This window comes from Uloborus diversus, chromosome 2 (assembly GCF_026930045.1).
Source record: "Uloborus diversus isolate 005 chromosome 2, Udiv.v.3.1, whole genome shotgun sequence".
NCBI lineage: Eukaryota > Metazoa > Arthropoda > Arachnida > Araneae > Uloboridae > Uloborus > Uloborus diversus.
Genome location: NC_072732.1, coordinates 175,822,189 through 175,836,406, shown reverse-complemented (window position 1 = coordinate 175,836,406; position 14,218 = coordinate 175,822,189). Strand labels below are relative to the sequence as shown.

Sequence of the window (14,218 nt, the reverse complement as noted above, 5' to 3'; positions counted from 1 at the left end):
TATCTTGCAGTAAATAATTTTCATTCATAAATTCCTCGATTTCAGTTTCCTTACACATTCCATAAATTGCATCAAAAATGGAATTTATCTCTACCGATAATTGATTTGTCTTGGTTTCAAATAACTTGAGTTCCACCAAATCGGCTTTTTCAACAGAATTCTCTACTTTTTCATTATGGCGATTTAATGCCGCCTTGGCGACAAATAATTTTATTTTCAATTCATTCATAGTTTGACGAAATAAAGTGAACAATAATTCTAAATGACTCACCGGCTAATTACTCAAAGCTCCGGTCTCTGGAGGACCATTTCTATGTTACGTTCTGGTTCGAAATGAACAAACTTACAAAACACAATGTGGACTGTATAAAGTTAAACCAACACACTTTATTATTAGTTAGGAGCCACTACTCCTAATTAACTTCTAATTATACATATGAAGCCACTACTTCAAAATAAACAACGCATGAAGCCACTACTTCATTAGATGCAACAACACTTTTGCAAGAAGAAAGAACACAACAATTATCAAAACTGTTGCCATAGAAAACAATTAAAAAATTAAACTTTTCACGAGGTAACATTTTCTGGAGGAAGTACCAAACACTAAGAGACAATTCAATAGATGCCTTCTGTTTCTTTCTGTATTATTGGTTTTTTATTATGGCATTTATTTCTTCATTTTAGATTTTTTACAATACGTTTTCATGAATCTTGCAGTTTTTGAACAAAATAATGAAATATGGCAACAAAACAATGCGTTTTGGATCAATTTTTCAGTAACTCCTAATACCGGTTTCAATATCGGTACTCCGGGGTCACGTTTTAAAAAATATCGAACACCGGTGACATTTAAGTAACTGTATTTTTTTAAAGGAGATCGTGACGTAAAATTGAAAATGTTGAAAATAATTTGAATTATAGCAAATGTGGTGGGATTGTTACTGAATGAACAGGTGTGTGTTCAGTTTGTGTTCAGTTTGTTCGTATTTAAGAAAGAATAACAATTGAAAAATTAAATATTTTATTTTACAAGAGCAAATTTTTTCGGACAAGTGATGTTTATTTTTTTTTATTATTATTTTTTTTTAACTTTTTTTTTAAAACTTTTCTTTTCCGTTCCTTTTCTCTCTCTATCTCTTTTGCAAAAAAAACCTTCGCATTTGAGAACTGCTAAAGAAAAAAATTTTTTAACGTACCAGTGAGGTTTTGTTCACTTTCTTCTGTGTGTGTTTATGTTTTTTTTTTTTTTTTTTTTTTTTTTAGAATGTTTTTGACTCGAGGCCTTGTGAAAAAAAAATTTGCGAACGGTTAAGATTTTTTTTTTCTTTTTTTACGAAATAAAAATAATAATAAATGAATTAGTAAATACTATGTAAATTAAACTTTACTTGGTGTTTAAAGAAGTAACGAAAAATATTTAAATGATAAGAAAAAATAAGTAATTATTGTAATAATTATACATAAGTAAAAAACATTGAAGAAAATTCATAGAAAACTATGAAAATTATTACAAAATTCTCATAAATAATGAACTATACCATTTTTTTTTTTAAATTATCGTGAGTTTTTTTTTTTTTTTTTTTTTGGTTTTTTTACTAAGGAAAATTTTTGTGACGTGGGCGAGCAAAAATTACTGCGGACTGATCAATTATTTTACCTTGCCTTTGCTGGTCCTCCGGACCACCAGTTGAGAATCGCTGGAATAAGCCACTTTTATCCATCAAATAGAATACTATTTTCCTGAACATTATTTAATTGGTTATTTTCGAAAATCTGAACTATCTATGGCCCTAATTAGTTCGAATTTTCAGAGTTATGTACTTGATTATTATTAAATTAAAAAAATAAAAGTGATGGTATTTTAATTTAATTTTGAAAAGTACAAAGCGAGATGGATTGATAACGGATTCACACTGCACTTATGTTCTCCTGCCTCCAAATGGAAAAAAAAAACAGTTGCTTAGTTTTTCTTTTCTTTTTTTTTTTTTCTTGACACAGTACCATATTTCTTCTTTGTAATTCGAAGATAGTGACGTTATTGATGATTTCGGGAAACTCTGCTTAAATACTTTTTTGGTCTTCATTCACTTCAGCGTCGAATCGTTGTTTGTTTTCGAGTTTTCAGAAGCAACGTTGGCCATTCGACAGTAGTCCACGAAATCCATAATTTCACAAAAGCATTTTCTTGGAAATAATCTAAAAAATATTTTTTTGTTAGTTGTTTGTAGTCAATAATAATAACATGCAAAGTCATTTAGATTTTAATTTTGAAAGAACGTAAATAGCAGTATACGTTTTGTGTTTAAGTTGTTCCAATACTGTTGGTTATTTTATTCTGTTTTGTGTATTATTTCCATTATTTTGCTTTCAGTTACTATTTTTCTTACCTATTCATTTATTTTTGCAAAAACTAAATATAATTAAACTCTAATAGGTCGATCGCTCTTTTAAGTTGAAAAGAATAAAAAACATAAAAAGAAAAGACCCCCCCCCCCCCCCAAAAAAAAAAAAGAGCTTCAGACATTGGGGATAGAAAATTTGGGGATAGATTTTCAGATGGATAATTTTTCACCTCGAACAAGGTCGGAGCGGGCCTCTTGTTAAAACATATATTAGAAACAGTTTCGCTCTGCTCTGACCAAATTTTATTTTAAGTGAGAGACTTACTTCGATCCAATAATGAAGCAATACACTCGGCGTGGCAACGCAGCAATAAATTCTTCTGTTCTGATGGCATGCAAAATTTCCTCTGCGGCTTTTTGGATGCTGAGAATGGGCGTTAAAATAGGATATCTGAAATGCAGGAAAATCTGTCGGTTAAATTTTATCTTTAACTATGTTATTTAAATTAGATATGTTAAGTAAAGCCTGTTAAGTATGTTAATAAAAACTTAAGATTGAAGTAACCTAGCTGGCTCCATTTTAGAAGAACTTTATGTAAGGCTGTACTACAAATATACATTAAACCATAATTCGTTGTTAACCAAAGTTTTATACAAATAATTTTCGCAATTTTTCGCTCTTGCCCAGTTAACTGAAAGGAGATAGCAGGAGAAGCGACTGCTAAAGTCTGACCACGCCCCGTTTCAGAATTGTTCACTTTCGTGAAGGAACGATATGGAGAGAAAAGTTGAAACGGAGTTTGCAAGTGCGTCATTGGTTCTATAGATTGAGTACGTCACCTAGGAATTTAAGAAAATACTCACAGAGGTAAAAAATTTTAATTTTGTGCGGTCAAGGCAGTTGTCTCATTGGACAGGTCATGCCCTACGTAAGTGGGTGGGTTTGGGTTTTACTTCTTTCATCAGCCATAGGTCAGCAAGAATAACGTCCCCGATAATTAATTCCAAATAAAAAATTGGCTCGAGTAGGGCTGCAATGATCTTCCTTCTCTATTCTTTAAGGAATGGACCCGTTTTCTCAAATGATTGACAATGTTTATTTGTTTGCGGTCGGACTATACCAATATCTGACCCTTAACAACCCTTATTTTACAAATTCTATAGCAAATCGTTGATGTGTTACCATTTATCAATCTTCGGTAACACTTAATGTTGCAACCTTACCTAAATTCAAAATGGTTGGGTTCAACTTATTTTTCGTCTTCATTGTTCCCAATTAATTAAATAAGTCCTTTTATGAGAAAACAAGCAATGGGTAAACATTCAACCCATTTCTACAAGAAGAAAATTTAACCCAGATACTTTAAAGCTTTGAACAATAGATGGAGGAGAGGGAGAACAAGAAATTAAAGTAATTATTTGCAATAAACATGCATTTACTCTCATTTCTGAAATTAACTTTTGATTCTTTTTGATTTATTTTTAACAGAATTCACAAAACACATTGTAACTTACAAAAATGTTTTAAATTATAATTTCTCTTAATTACAAGTTTCGGCCTTTAAATAAGAGAACATCAGGATGCACAAAATTCAGCTGATCCAGTCGCTGAGTTTTTGAAAGAGTTAGATAATAATTGATGATTATATTTGCAAGTAAGCAGTTCTTCCACATCTTTTACAGGGTTCGTACTCAATTTCAGAAATAAAATGAAGGAGTGAAATGAGATTTTGAAGGAGTACCAATGGGCTGTCCTTAAATGACGTCACACTTTTTTTTCAACATGTTTGACCCCCTTCACATTTGTCACAAAGTGTCACACTCTATCTTACTCCTCCTCTTGCCACATGTCATATTTTTATAAACATATTGTTACAATAACTGTGTGATGTCACTTTTTGTCACCCTCTCTCTTCCCCTTGTCACAATTTCATGAACCTGTCTCTCCCTCAAGGCATGACATCACTAATATCATAACTGTGATTTACTAAACAATTGTCTTTTTAACACAATCACTTAATACAGTACAGGTATTTTTAATATTTAAATAATGATTTGACAAACTGACTTTTGCCGCTGAGAGTGGGGCGGAGGGAAAAGGGATCAAGGAATCATTTAACTTGAAAAAATAGCCAAGCACCATTTGAGCATGATTTACTTCATTTATGAAATGTCTTAGTCATCTATTAATATTTTCACCTTCAACTTTTATAATTTATATGATCAATTTGTAAATCACATTTTTGTGAGGAAAAACATATACAAAATTACTACATGAAAATCGCCCTTGTGACGAAGATAAGTTGTTGATTGAAATATTTTAAGTTACTGTCACAGAGGAAGACTGTATAGCTATATAGTCTTGAACTAAGAAAGAAGGAATATTAGAGGAGTTTTGAATGAGCTTACGAACCCTGTTTTAACAAAAAATGATTTTTCTCTTTTCAGATATTAAAACTTCATGGCAGAAGAAAATCAGACGACAACATACAATAAGTTCTCGTGAATCTCCAATAAGAAAACCAGCTACTTCATCGCCTTTGCCTGATGGTCTTACTAGCGAAAACAAAAAAATAAGTAGTTCCAGGTAAATTCTTCCACAATTTTTGTTCCTTTATGAATAGCAATGAGGGGTGTTTCCTTTAGTCAAAAGAACTCTACTTTTGGTCGCTGAAATTGATAGAGTAAGTGAAAAAATATAACATGAGGCAGTGAGAAGCAAAGAGATGCAAGTGGCAAAATTAAAAACTTGGAGATAACCAGTACACATAGTAGGTGAACCTCTCCTCTGTCTTGGGGCAAGAGATGGTACTAGTAACCCTGGTAGTTGCTGTTACACAGCATGATTTAGAAAAAAAAAATTAATGAAAGCCTACCTAAAAGCTAATCTTCAAATGCGTTTTATTCAAAACTTGAAAACGTCCACTTGCATCCGTTTGCTTCTCACTGCCTCACATGTAGTCAAAAAATATTTTTTTTTCTCAACATTTAATTTTTAATTCATTTTTTAAATGCTAGATTTCTAAAACAAAATGTTTCATCCTGTGACGTCACAAATGAAGACAGCCATCTTGAATCGGAGCGCGTGGTTGTCTTTTCTGGAAAGTTATCGCCTTTTGGTGACTTTTCACTGCGAGCAATTATTAGCCGAAATTTCAGAAAAAAATATTTTTGAAAGAAGAGAAACAACCCAATTTTAACGAGACCGTGTTAACAACAAACCATTTATAATCATGGTATCTAAACGTATAAAATAGCTCCGTTTCGCTACCTTTAAATTGTTAAATTACTGGAAAAGAAAATTAAATATTTGCTCTAATATAGCATGTGTCAATGGATCGAAATTTTGGGAAATTTAGATTTATCTCGTATTTTTGTATGGTATGTGGTGTAAAGATATTTAAAGATAAAAGCCTACCCTTTTTTTTAAATCAAGAAGTTAAAGACCTAATTATTTGAAAATGACATATTTTCAGTCAACTAGAGGAGATGTAACGTGCATTATCAACAGCACCATCGTCCTACGTGAATTCAGAAAGAATATTTTCAACTGCAGGCCATTTTTAGTGACAATTTATTAAATAGATGCATTATGTTTCTTGCTATTTGTGATTTTTTATTATGATATTTGCTCCTTCATTTTATATTTGTTCCCAATAAGTAAATAATGAACTTTTTGCACAAATAGTAAAATATCAAAATGAAACATTATGTTTTTGATTTTTTTTGGGGGGGGGGGATTTCTAATACCGTTATTCCGGTATTACGTTAAAAAAAATACCGAATACCGGCATGACAATTTTGGTCTGGTATTGCTATCCCTAGTTATGATTTTAAAAAAAAGAAAGAAAAGAAAAGAAAAAAGAAGAAGAAAAAAAAGAAAACAATAAACAATAGTACTGCCGTGGGCAGGTAAAGGGCTGTTACAATTTTGTCTTTTCTTTTCTTTGCAAGTTTTTCACCTATTGTATGATAACATTATTGTACAAGCTTGCTTGATTGGTTTCCGCCGAAAAAAAAGCTCTAAAAACGTCTAATTCCGACATTTCCCTATTGCTAGTATTGAATCCAAAACTGCGTTTCTTCGAATATCTCGAAAACTCATTTCTGCAGATACTGCCGTTTGCCTGCCCACTGCAGCATAGTAACAATTGCTCAAATAGAAATGAAGAACGTACGGACGTACTTAGCAATTGGATTCTGATTCATTCCCGTATCCACAGTGAGGGGACAAACAGTGGTGAATCGAATATCATGCCCTTCAGTCCTCATTTCTTCAGACAAGGCTTCCATCAATCCCACTACTGCAAACTTCGAGGCTCTGAAAAATCAATTGAGGCGGTGAAAAGAACAGTGATGTAACTCACTTTTTTTTAAAAAATTCACATTTAAGTTTATATCCAATTTATCGACACAACTGTGTTATATGTGATCATGGAATATAGAGCAATTTTAACTTAAAAGATTGCTATCACGTCATCATAGATTTTTTACGGTACTTTTGATACAAGTTAGATTTTTAAAATGGCATAAAATTAACTTGCCCCAGTTTTCCTTTCAAAAATTTCGTTTTCTTATGGAATTGATTTGTTATAGTCTTCACTGTTTTTATATACAGGGTGTTCCAAAAATGACTGGTACATTTGAAAAATCAATAAAAACTATACGGGCAAAGATAGAAATATATCGTTTGTTGTATTAAGCTAGAAACAACAGTAAATTTTCAGACATACAAACCTTCAAAATTACTTACAATGTTCCTCAACAGATGACGCTGCAGGTATATTAAAAGGTCTAAAAGAAAACGCAGTCTGTAAGATTCTGTGACAGAAACACACTGTTTATCTGCAGTATGCTCGGAAAAACAGTAAACTTTCCGACATTTCAGTTAAATTGGAAAGTGTGCCTGTCTGAAAATTTGCTGTTTTTCCAAGCATGTCGCAAATGAAGAGTGTATTTCTGTCGCTGCACGTTTAGTTTTTTGAGTAATCACGATTGCTTATTGTTCTCACTTGACTGTTTTGAAGTCTTTTGATTTTATTTTCCCACCGTCACCCTCTGCAGCATCACCGTCGACCGGGTCCTCACGATGCTGCTCCTATAGCGAAAGCCGTCTCCAGGTTGCATCCATGTCCTACACACACGCGCATACATACACAACTACACACTCACGCACGCACACACACACACAAACACACACGCCTACATACACACACTCGTGATTGCGAAAAACATAATTTGAATTCAAGATGTCAAAATTCAAATTAATTTATATATATATATATATATATATATATATATATATATTAATATTTCTAATATACCGGTTATTTTGGCAATCTTACAGACTGCGTTTTTCTTTATATATTTTAAAATACCTGCAGTGCCATCTGTTGGCTGAAGAACATTGTAACTAATTTTGAAAGTTTGTCTGTCTGAAAATTTACTATTGTCCCAAACATAATGCAACAAACGATTTCTGTCTCTGCCTGTTTAGTTTTTATTGATTTTTCAAGTGAATCAGTCATTTTTGGAACACCGTGTACTTTTCCTCAAAAATGATGTATGGGATAGAACCCAAATAAAAAGAAAAACACTCAAAAATAGTTCTTTTTTACAAAAATTTAAAAAGTTCACAAAAATAATGATTTTTTTCACAAAATGCAGACCTAAAAATAAAAACTTGGATCGAATCCTGCTCGGCTAGTATAATCGTATGGAGAGCAAACGCTTGGCAATGTCTCGATGAGTTGAATCAACTGAAAAGTTGATTTAACTCATAGGGATTAGAATGGTAGGCACAATGTAGGGGTTGTATATTCATTACAAGAAACTATTTACAGGTTACGTTACTAAGACAATTTTAGATGAAAAATAATGGAATAAACGCAAAATTTAGCCAGATTACAACAAATTAATCACAAAAATAATTACTATTTACAGAATTTGTTACAATATATTTCTTTCAGTAAGCAATGTTGAATGCATCATTGAATATTTTAATATGGTTATGTATAGATTTTTTCCTAAAATTTGCAATTTTGCCGCTTGACTGGTTTTTGAAATAAACGATTCAATTGTGTTTTGTTCTTCTTTTTTTGAGCAATCACGATTGCTTATTGTCCTCACTTGACCGTTCTTCGCGTTTGGTTTCTTTTTCAACTGGGACCGGGCACACCAGCACCACCGCCCAACGGCCTCCGCAGGCGCGACTCCTCCTTTCCTGAGCTATCCGCTTCTCCTGATCGGAGGCGTCCATGTCCTACACATACACTCACACACGTCTACGTGCATACACACAGGTCTACGCGCACACCACACACACACACACACACAACTATGCACACGTAACCGCCCAGGAGGAGAGGCTGGCTTGGAGGGACAGTAGCCGTTTCTAGAAACAATGACTCCAATGAGTAGGGTCCTGTCGCAGTTCGTGATTGCGAAAAACATAATTTGAATTCAAAGTGTCAGAATTCAAATTAATTTTCTTTTTATTCTTTGTTTTTGTTTTTCGGTCTTTCAGTGCAACTTCTTTTATCTCTATCAAAATACTTACAGATGCCGCCATTTAGCGGGAAAACTAATTCATCTGTTGGACAAAACGTAAATTTAACGTCAATGTATGTAATTTTTACCAGTGGTGGGAAAAAAAACGGGATGCGCTCCTCAATATAGGAAGAAAACACGTGCACATGGAATGAGCTGATTTTGCTGCATTTGAGTTGCCCGTGGAAACCGCGGGATAAGCAGCCGAGATGGTGTATTTTATTTTGAAAACAAACATTTCAGCACTGCAAGACCTCCAAAAAATAAAAACTTATGAATTTTTCATTTATGGAGGTATTGAAAAAAAAAAGCGCGTTAGGGGCCATTCATTAATTACGTAAGGATGATTTTGGCATTTTTTGACCCCCCTCCCCCCCACGTAAGGGTAAGTAATATTTCTACCCCCCCCCCCTCATATCTTACGTAATATTCCATTTCATTTTTCAAAATAATAAAATAACGAATCTTACATTACTGGAATCGTTATGAAATTCACTATTATAAATTATTTTTTAAAAACCTTTTTGTGCAAAGAAATATTTACTAAAAGGAACCTAGGCTGCATGCTTTTTCGACAAATATTTTTTTGTATATGATACGATACTAATTAAAAATAAAACATGCTATACACAGTGCGACTATTTTATTATATTTTACACTATTTATTCTTTCAAAAACAAGTAATAAACAACTCATCCTAATACGTTTTTTTTACCTTCCAGGAGCAAATAAAATATAGTCCCTGCCAAACCACTTGACCGTGCGATTTCTAATATAAAATATCGACTTGGAAAATATTATGTAAGAATGGGTCTGATCCCACCCCCTCCAAGTAAGGGTATGTAGAGATTTTTCCACCCCCCCCCCCCTCCCCCTCGGGACCCTTACATAATTAATGAATGGTCCCTCATGTAGACGAATATCCAGTAAAATGTAAATAGTATTCCACAACATTTGGCTGTGAAATATACCGTATGTAATCTCAAAATATTGATATTATTTTCACTATAAAAATTCAAATGAGGCAGTGAAAAGCAATGGGATGCAAATGGACTATTTAACGTTTCGAGTATATCGCGTTTAAATTTCAGATCCTAGGTAGGCTTTCATTTTAAAAAAAAAGTTCTTAAATCATGCTATGCAGCAACGCCTACTAGGGCTGCTAGTACTATTTCTTGCCCCAAAGCAGAGGAGAGGTTCCAGTATCATTTGTACAGGTTTTCTCCAAATTTTTAATTTCGTCACTTACATCTCTTTGCTTCTCACTGACTCAAATGAGAGTTAAAAATAATAATTAAAATTAGTAAATCGTGTAATCCAAACATGTCAAACTACTGTAAAATATTGAACAATGTCACTGCAAAAGAATCTGTTAATGCTTTCACTTTGTTCCAATTGTTGATTTTTATAACTTTTAGCAAAACCTTTGTATCTCGAATTTTCCTTCTGTCCCGTGAAATTCGAGATAGACTGGTTCGACTGTAACATAAAAGTTCGTTACCTGTATTTTTACAATGAAAAAAGTATAAATATTTTGTGTAATTTAGTGTTACGCACGGGACATTTCACAGCCAGATTCTGTAAAATGACGATAAGTTTCAATGTCTTTTATTTCTTTTGATTTTTTAATCGGAACTGTGTCTACTTCAGATAATAATTAGGAAAAGAAATAGTATCAATCTGTATCTCACGAGTAATCACTTTGATTGACGTGTCCCCATCAGTCCTGCTGCAGACGATATAGCAACCACATGCCCTCTGTTCTTCTTTATCATGTTTGGAAGAAAAGCTCTTATGGTCTGAAACATTGAGAAAAGACAAAATTAAGAGAACGTTTCAAAATACTTATTTCATCTGCATCTTTACAAAAAGAAATAATTATTAAATAAAATCAAAAAACCTGACTGTGTAAAAACCAAAAAAACTAAAGAGAAGAAATATATAATCCCAGTAGTTTAGAATGTTATTACTGAATAACTACACCATTGAAACAGTTTTTGCAATCGATACACACATAAGAAAAATCATAAATTCAAAAGCAGAATAAAAGGATCAATAGTCAGGACCCATTCCTTTTTGACCAATCAAGGAACCCTGTAAAATTTATGATTTGTCTTATGTATGTATCGATTATAAAACTATTTCAATGGTGTAGTTATTCAGTAGTACTTAATAACACTTTAAACTACTGGGCAGTGTTGGGCATTAATCAACTAAATCCTCTATCGACTAAAGTAATCTGACTCCCATTTAGTTCAGACTAATATTTTAAAAATTTAATTCAATTGCAGACGAAGATTAACGTTAGTTTAAACTAACTCGTTAGTTGACTAAAAAAACTAATTTAGTTCAGATTGATTTAGTTCAGATTAAAGTAATCAGATTGAATTTAGGTCAAACTAATTTTAATCAGATTGATTTAATCAACTAAAGTAATCAGATTAAATTTCGTCAGATTAAAATTTATACTAAATCTAATCAGATTAAAATAAATCTACACTGTTAAAACTACAGATTGCGTTTGGATTCTTTAAGGGGTTCCTTTCTTTCTCCCCCCCCCCCAATAAATATTAAGAAGGTCCTAATGTGTTACGGGGGGGAATTGGGGGTTGGGGGGCTGCCCCCCCTTACCGATTTAAGACCTTAAAAAATCAATAATTTTTAAAAACACCCCCTTTGGACTGACGCAGTTTTGCGACATGACCCACACTACCCCCCCCCCCATTTGGTACACAATACTGCTTTTGGTCTTCTTTATCTTTTACTAATAATAAAGCTGAAAGTCTCTCTGTCGGGAGGATGTCTGTAGGATGTCTGGATCTCTGTGACGCGCATAGCGCCTAGAACGTTCGGGCCGATTTTCATGAAAATTTGGCACAAAGTTAGTTTGTAGCATGGGGGTGTGCACCTCGAAGCGATTTTTCGAAAATTCGATTTTATGAATTTTCTATTAAAATTTTAAGCCCTTTACACATATAATCTTTACTAATAATAAAGCTGAAATTCTCTACTGTCCGGAGGATGTCTGGATGTCTGTAGAATGTCTGGATCTCTGTGACGCGCATAGCGCCTAGACCGTTCGGCCGATTTTCATGAAATTTGGCGCAAAGTTAGTTTGTTGCATAGTGGTGTGCACCTCGAAGCGATTTTTTCGAAAATTTGATTTTGTTCTTTTTCTATTCCAATTTTAAGCCCATTTTTCACAGAAATTTAATAAAATGGGAAAGAATTTGTTCTGAAAATTATCTTTCTTTATCTTTCTTTTCTTTTTACTTCTTTATCTTTCTCCTTTTCCTTTCTTTTTAACAACATAACCTGAAAGTCTCTCTGTATGGATGTCTGGATCTCTGTGACGCGCATAGCGCCTAGACCGTTCGGCCGATTTTCATGAAATTTGGCACAAAGTTAGTTTGTAGCATGGGAGTGTGCACCTCGAAGCGATTTTTCGAAAATTCGATTTTATGAATTTTCTATTAAAATTTTAAGCCCTTTACACATAATCTTTACTAATAATAAAGCTGAAATTCTCTCTGTCCGGAGGATGTCTGGATGTCTGTAGAATGTCTGGATCTCTGTGACGGGCATAGCGCCTAGACCGTTCGGCCGATTTTCATGAAATTTGGCGCAAAAGTTAGTTTGTTTGCATAGTGGTGTGCACCTCGAAGCGATTTTTCGAAAATTCGATTTTGTTCTTTTTCTATTCCAATTTTAAAACCCATTTTTCACAGAAATTTAATGAAATGGGAAAGAATTTGTTCTGAAATTTATCTTTCTTTTCTTTACTTCTTTATCTTTCTCCTTTTCCTTTCTTTTTAAACAACAAACCTGAAAGTCTCTCTGTATGGATGTTTGGATCTCTGTGACGCGCATAGCGCCTAGACCGTTCAGAGCCGATTTTCATGAAATTTGACACACAATTAGTTTGAAGCATGGGGGTGTTGTACCTCGAAGCGATTTTTCGAAAATTCGATTTTATTAATTTTCTATTAAAATTTTAAGCCGTTTTTCACATAATCTTTACTAATAATAAAGCTGAAAGTCTCTGTCTGGAGGATGTCTGGATGTCTGAATCTCTGTGACGCGCATAGCGCTTAGACTCTTCGGCCGATTTTCATGAAATTTGGCAAAGTTAGTTTGTATCATGGGGGTGTGCAACCTCGAAGCGATTTTTCGAAAATTCGATGTGGTTCTTTTTCTATTCCGATTTTAGGAACAAAATTATCATAAGATGGACGAGATTACCATAACGTGGAACCATAACATGGGCATAAGCCAATTATCGATAAAATTCACCATACATTATTTGTAAATATACAGGCGGACCAAAAGACCTTTTAATTTTCTATTACGGCAAAGCCGTGCGGGTACCACTAGTACTGGAATAAAGGCTTGATTTTTTTCATATCCAGATAGCCGATGCCTATTCCCTATTGCAGTTACTTATATGAAGGGATGCCCCCCCTCTCAAAAAGAAATTCACTCCACTCAAATTATGGGGGGGGTGGTTAAAAACGCGAAAATTTTCCAAAAACAAACCTTAAAATATTGAAGTCTGCGCCATGCGCCCCACTACACCCCCCCCCCCCTGTAGGCCACACCCGCTTCTGATCTTATTCGAATAAAATGCTTGAATTTTTTTATCCAGATGGCCGATGCTTGTTCTGTTTCAAAGTAACTTATTTAAGGGGATACCCCCCCTTGATTGAACCCCCTCAAATTACGGGGGAAGGGGGCTCCCCCAAAAAAAACATAAGTACATTTTTTTTTCAAAAACAAGCGCTAAAAATTTTAAGTTTGAACCAACCTTTCCACTGACCACGCCCCCCCCCCCCCATAGACCACACTGCTTCTGATCTTATTGGAATAAAGTGCTTGATTTTTTTTTATCCAGACGGCTTATGCATGTTCTCTTTCAGAGTAACTTGCGTAAGGGGATACACCCTTTTAAATAGAAACCCCCCGCAAATTACGGGGGGGTTCCCCCCACCCCCAAAAAACTCATTAAAAACACGAAAATTTTTAAAAACAAACCTTATAAAATTCGAAGTTTGCGCATCCCGCCCCACTACCCCCCACCCCCCCCCCCCCCGAAGGTCACACTGCTTCTGATCTTATTAGAATAAAATGTTTGAATCTTTTTTATTCAGATGGCCAATGCCTGTTCTGTTTCAGAGTAACTTAAGTAAGGAGATACCTCCCTTAAATAGAAACTGCCCTCAAGTTATGGGGGGTGGGGGATTCTCCCCCCCAAAACATTGTAAACGCCTAAAATTTTTCAAAAACAAGCCCTAAAAATTTTACGCCACCCGCTATACTGACCACGA

The 14,218-nt window shown here is 34.1% G+C and overlaps 1 protein-coding gene across 1 annotated transcript in view; it reads right to left on the bottom strand.

Annotated features, from left to right (window-relative positions):
- Positions 1-1,251: 1,251 nt before the first annotated feature.
- The window catches only part of LOC129216174 (short-chain dehydrogenase/reductase family 16C member 6-like), a 27,206-nt gene continuing 14,239 nt past the window's right edge, over positions 1,252-14,218 (bottom strand). Inside the window, 5 exon segments of the mRNA XM_054850348.1 lie at positions 1,252-2,199; positions 2,671-2,796; positions 6,532-6,666; positions 10,586-10,611; positions 10,613-10,693. Of these exon segments, the coding sequence (XP_054706323.1) occupies positions 2,088-2,199; positions 2,671-2,796; positions 6,532-6,666; positions 10,586-10,611; positions 10,613-10,693 (480 nt within the window). The 3' untranslated portion in view covers positions 1,252-2,087.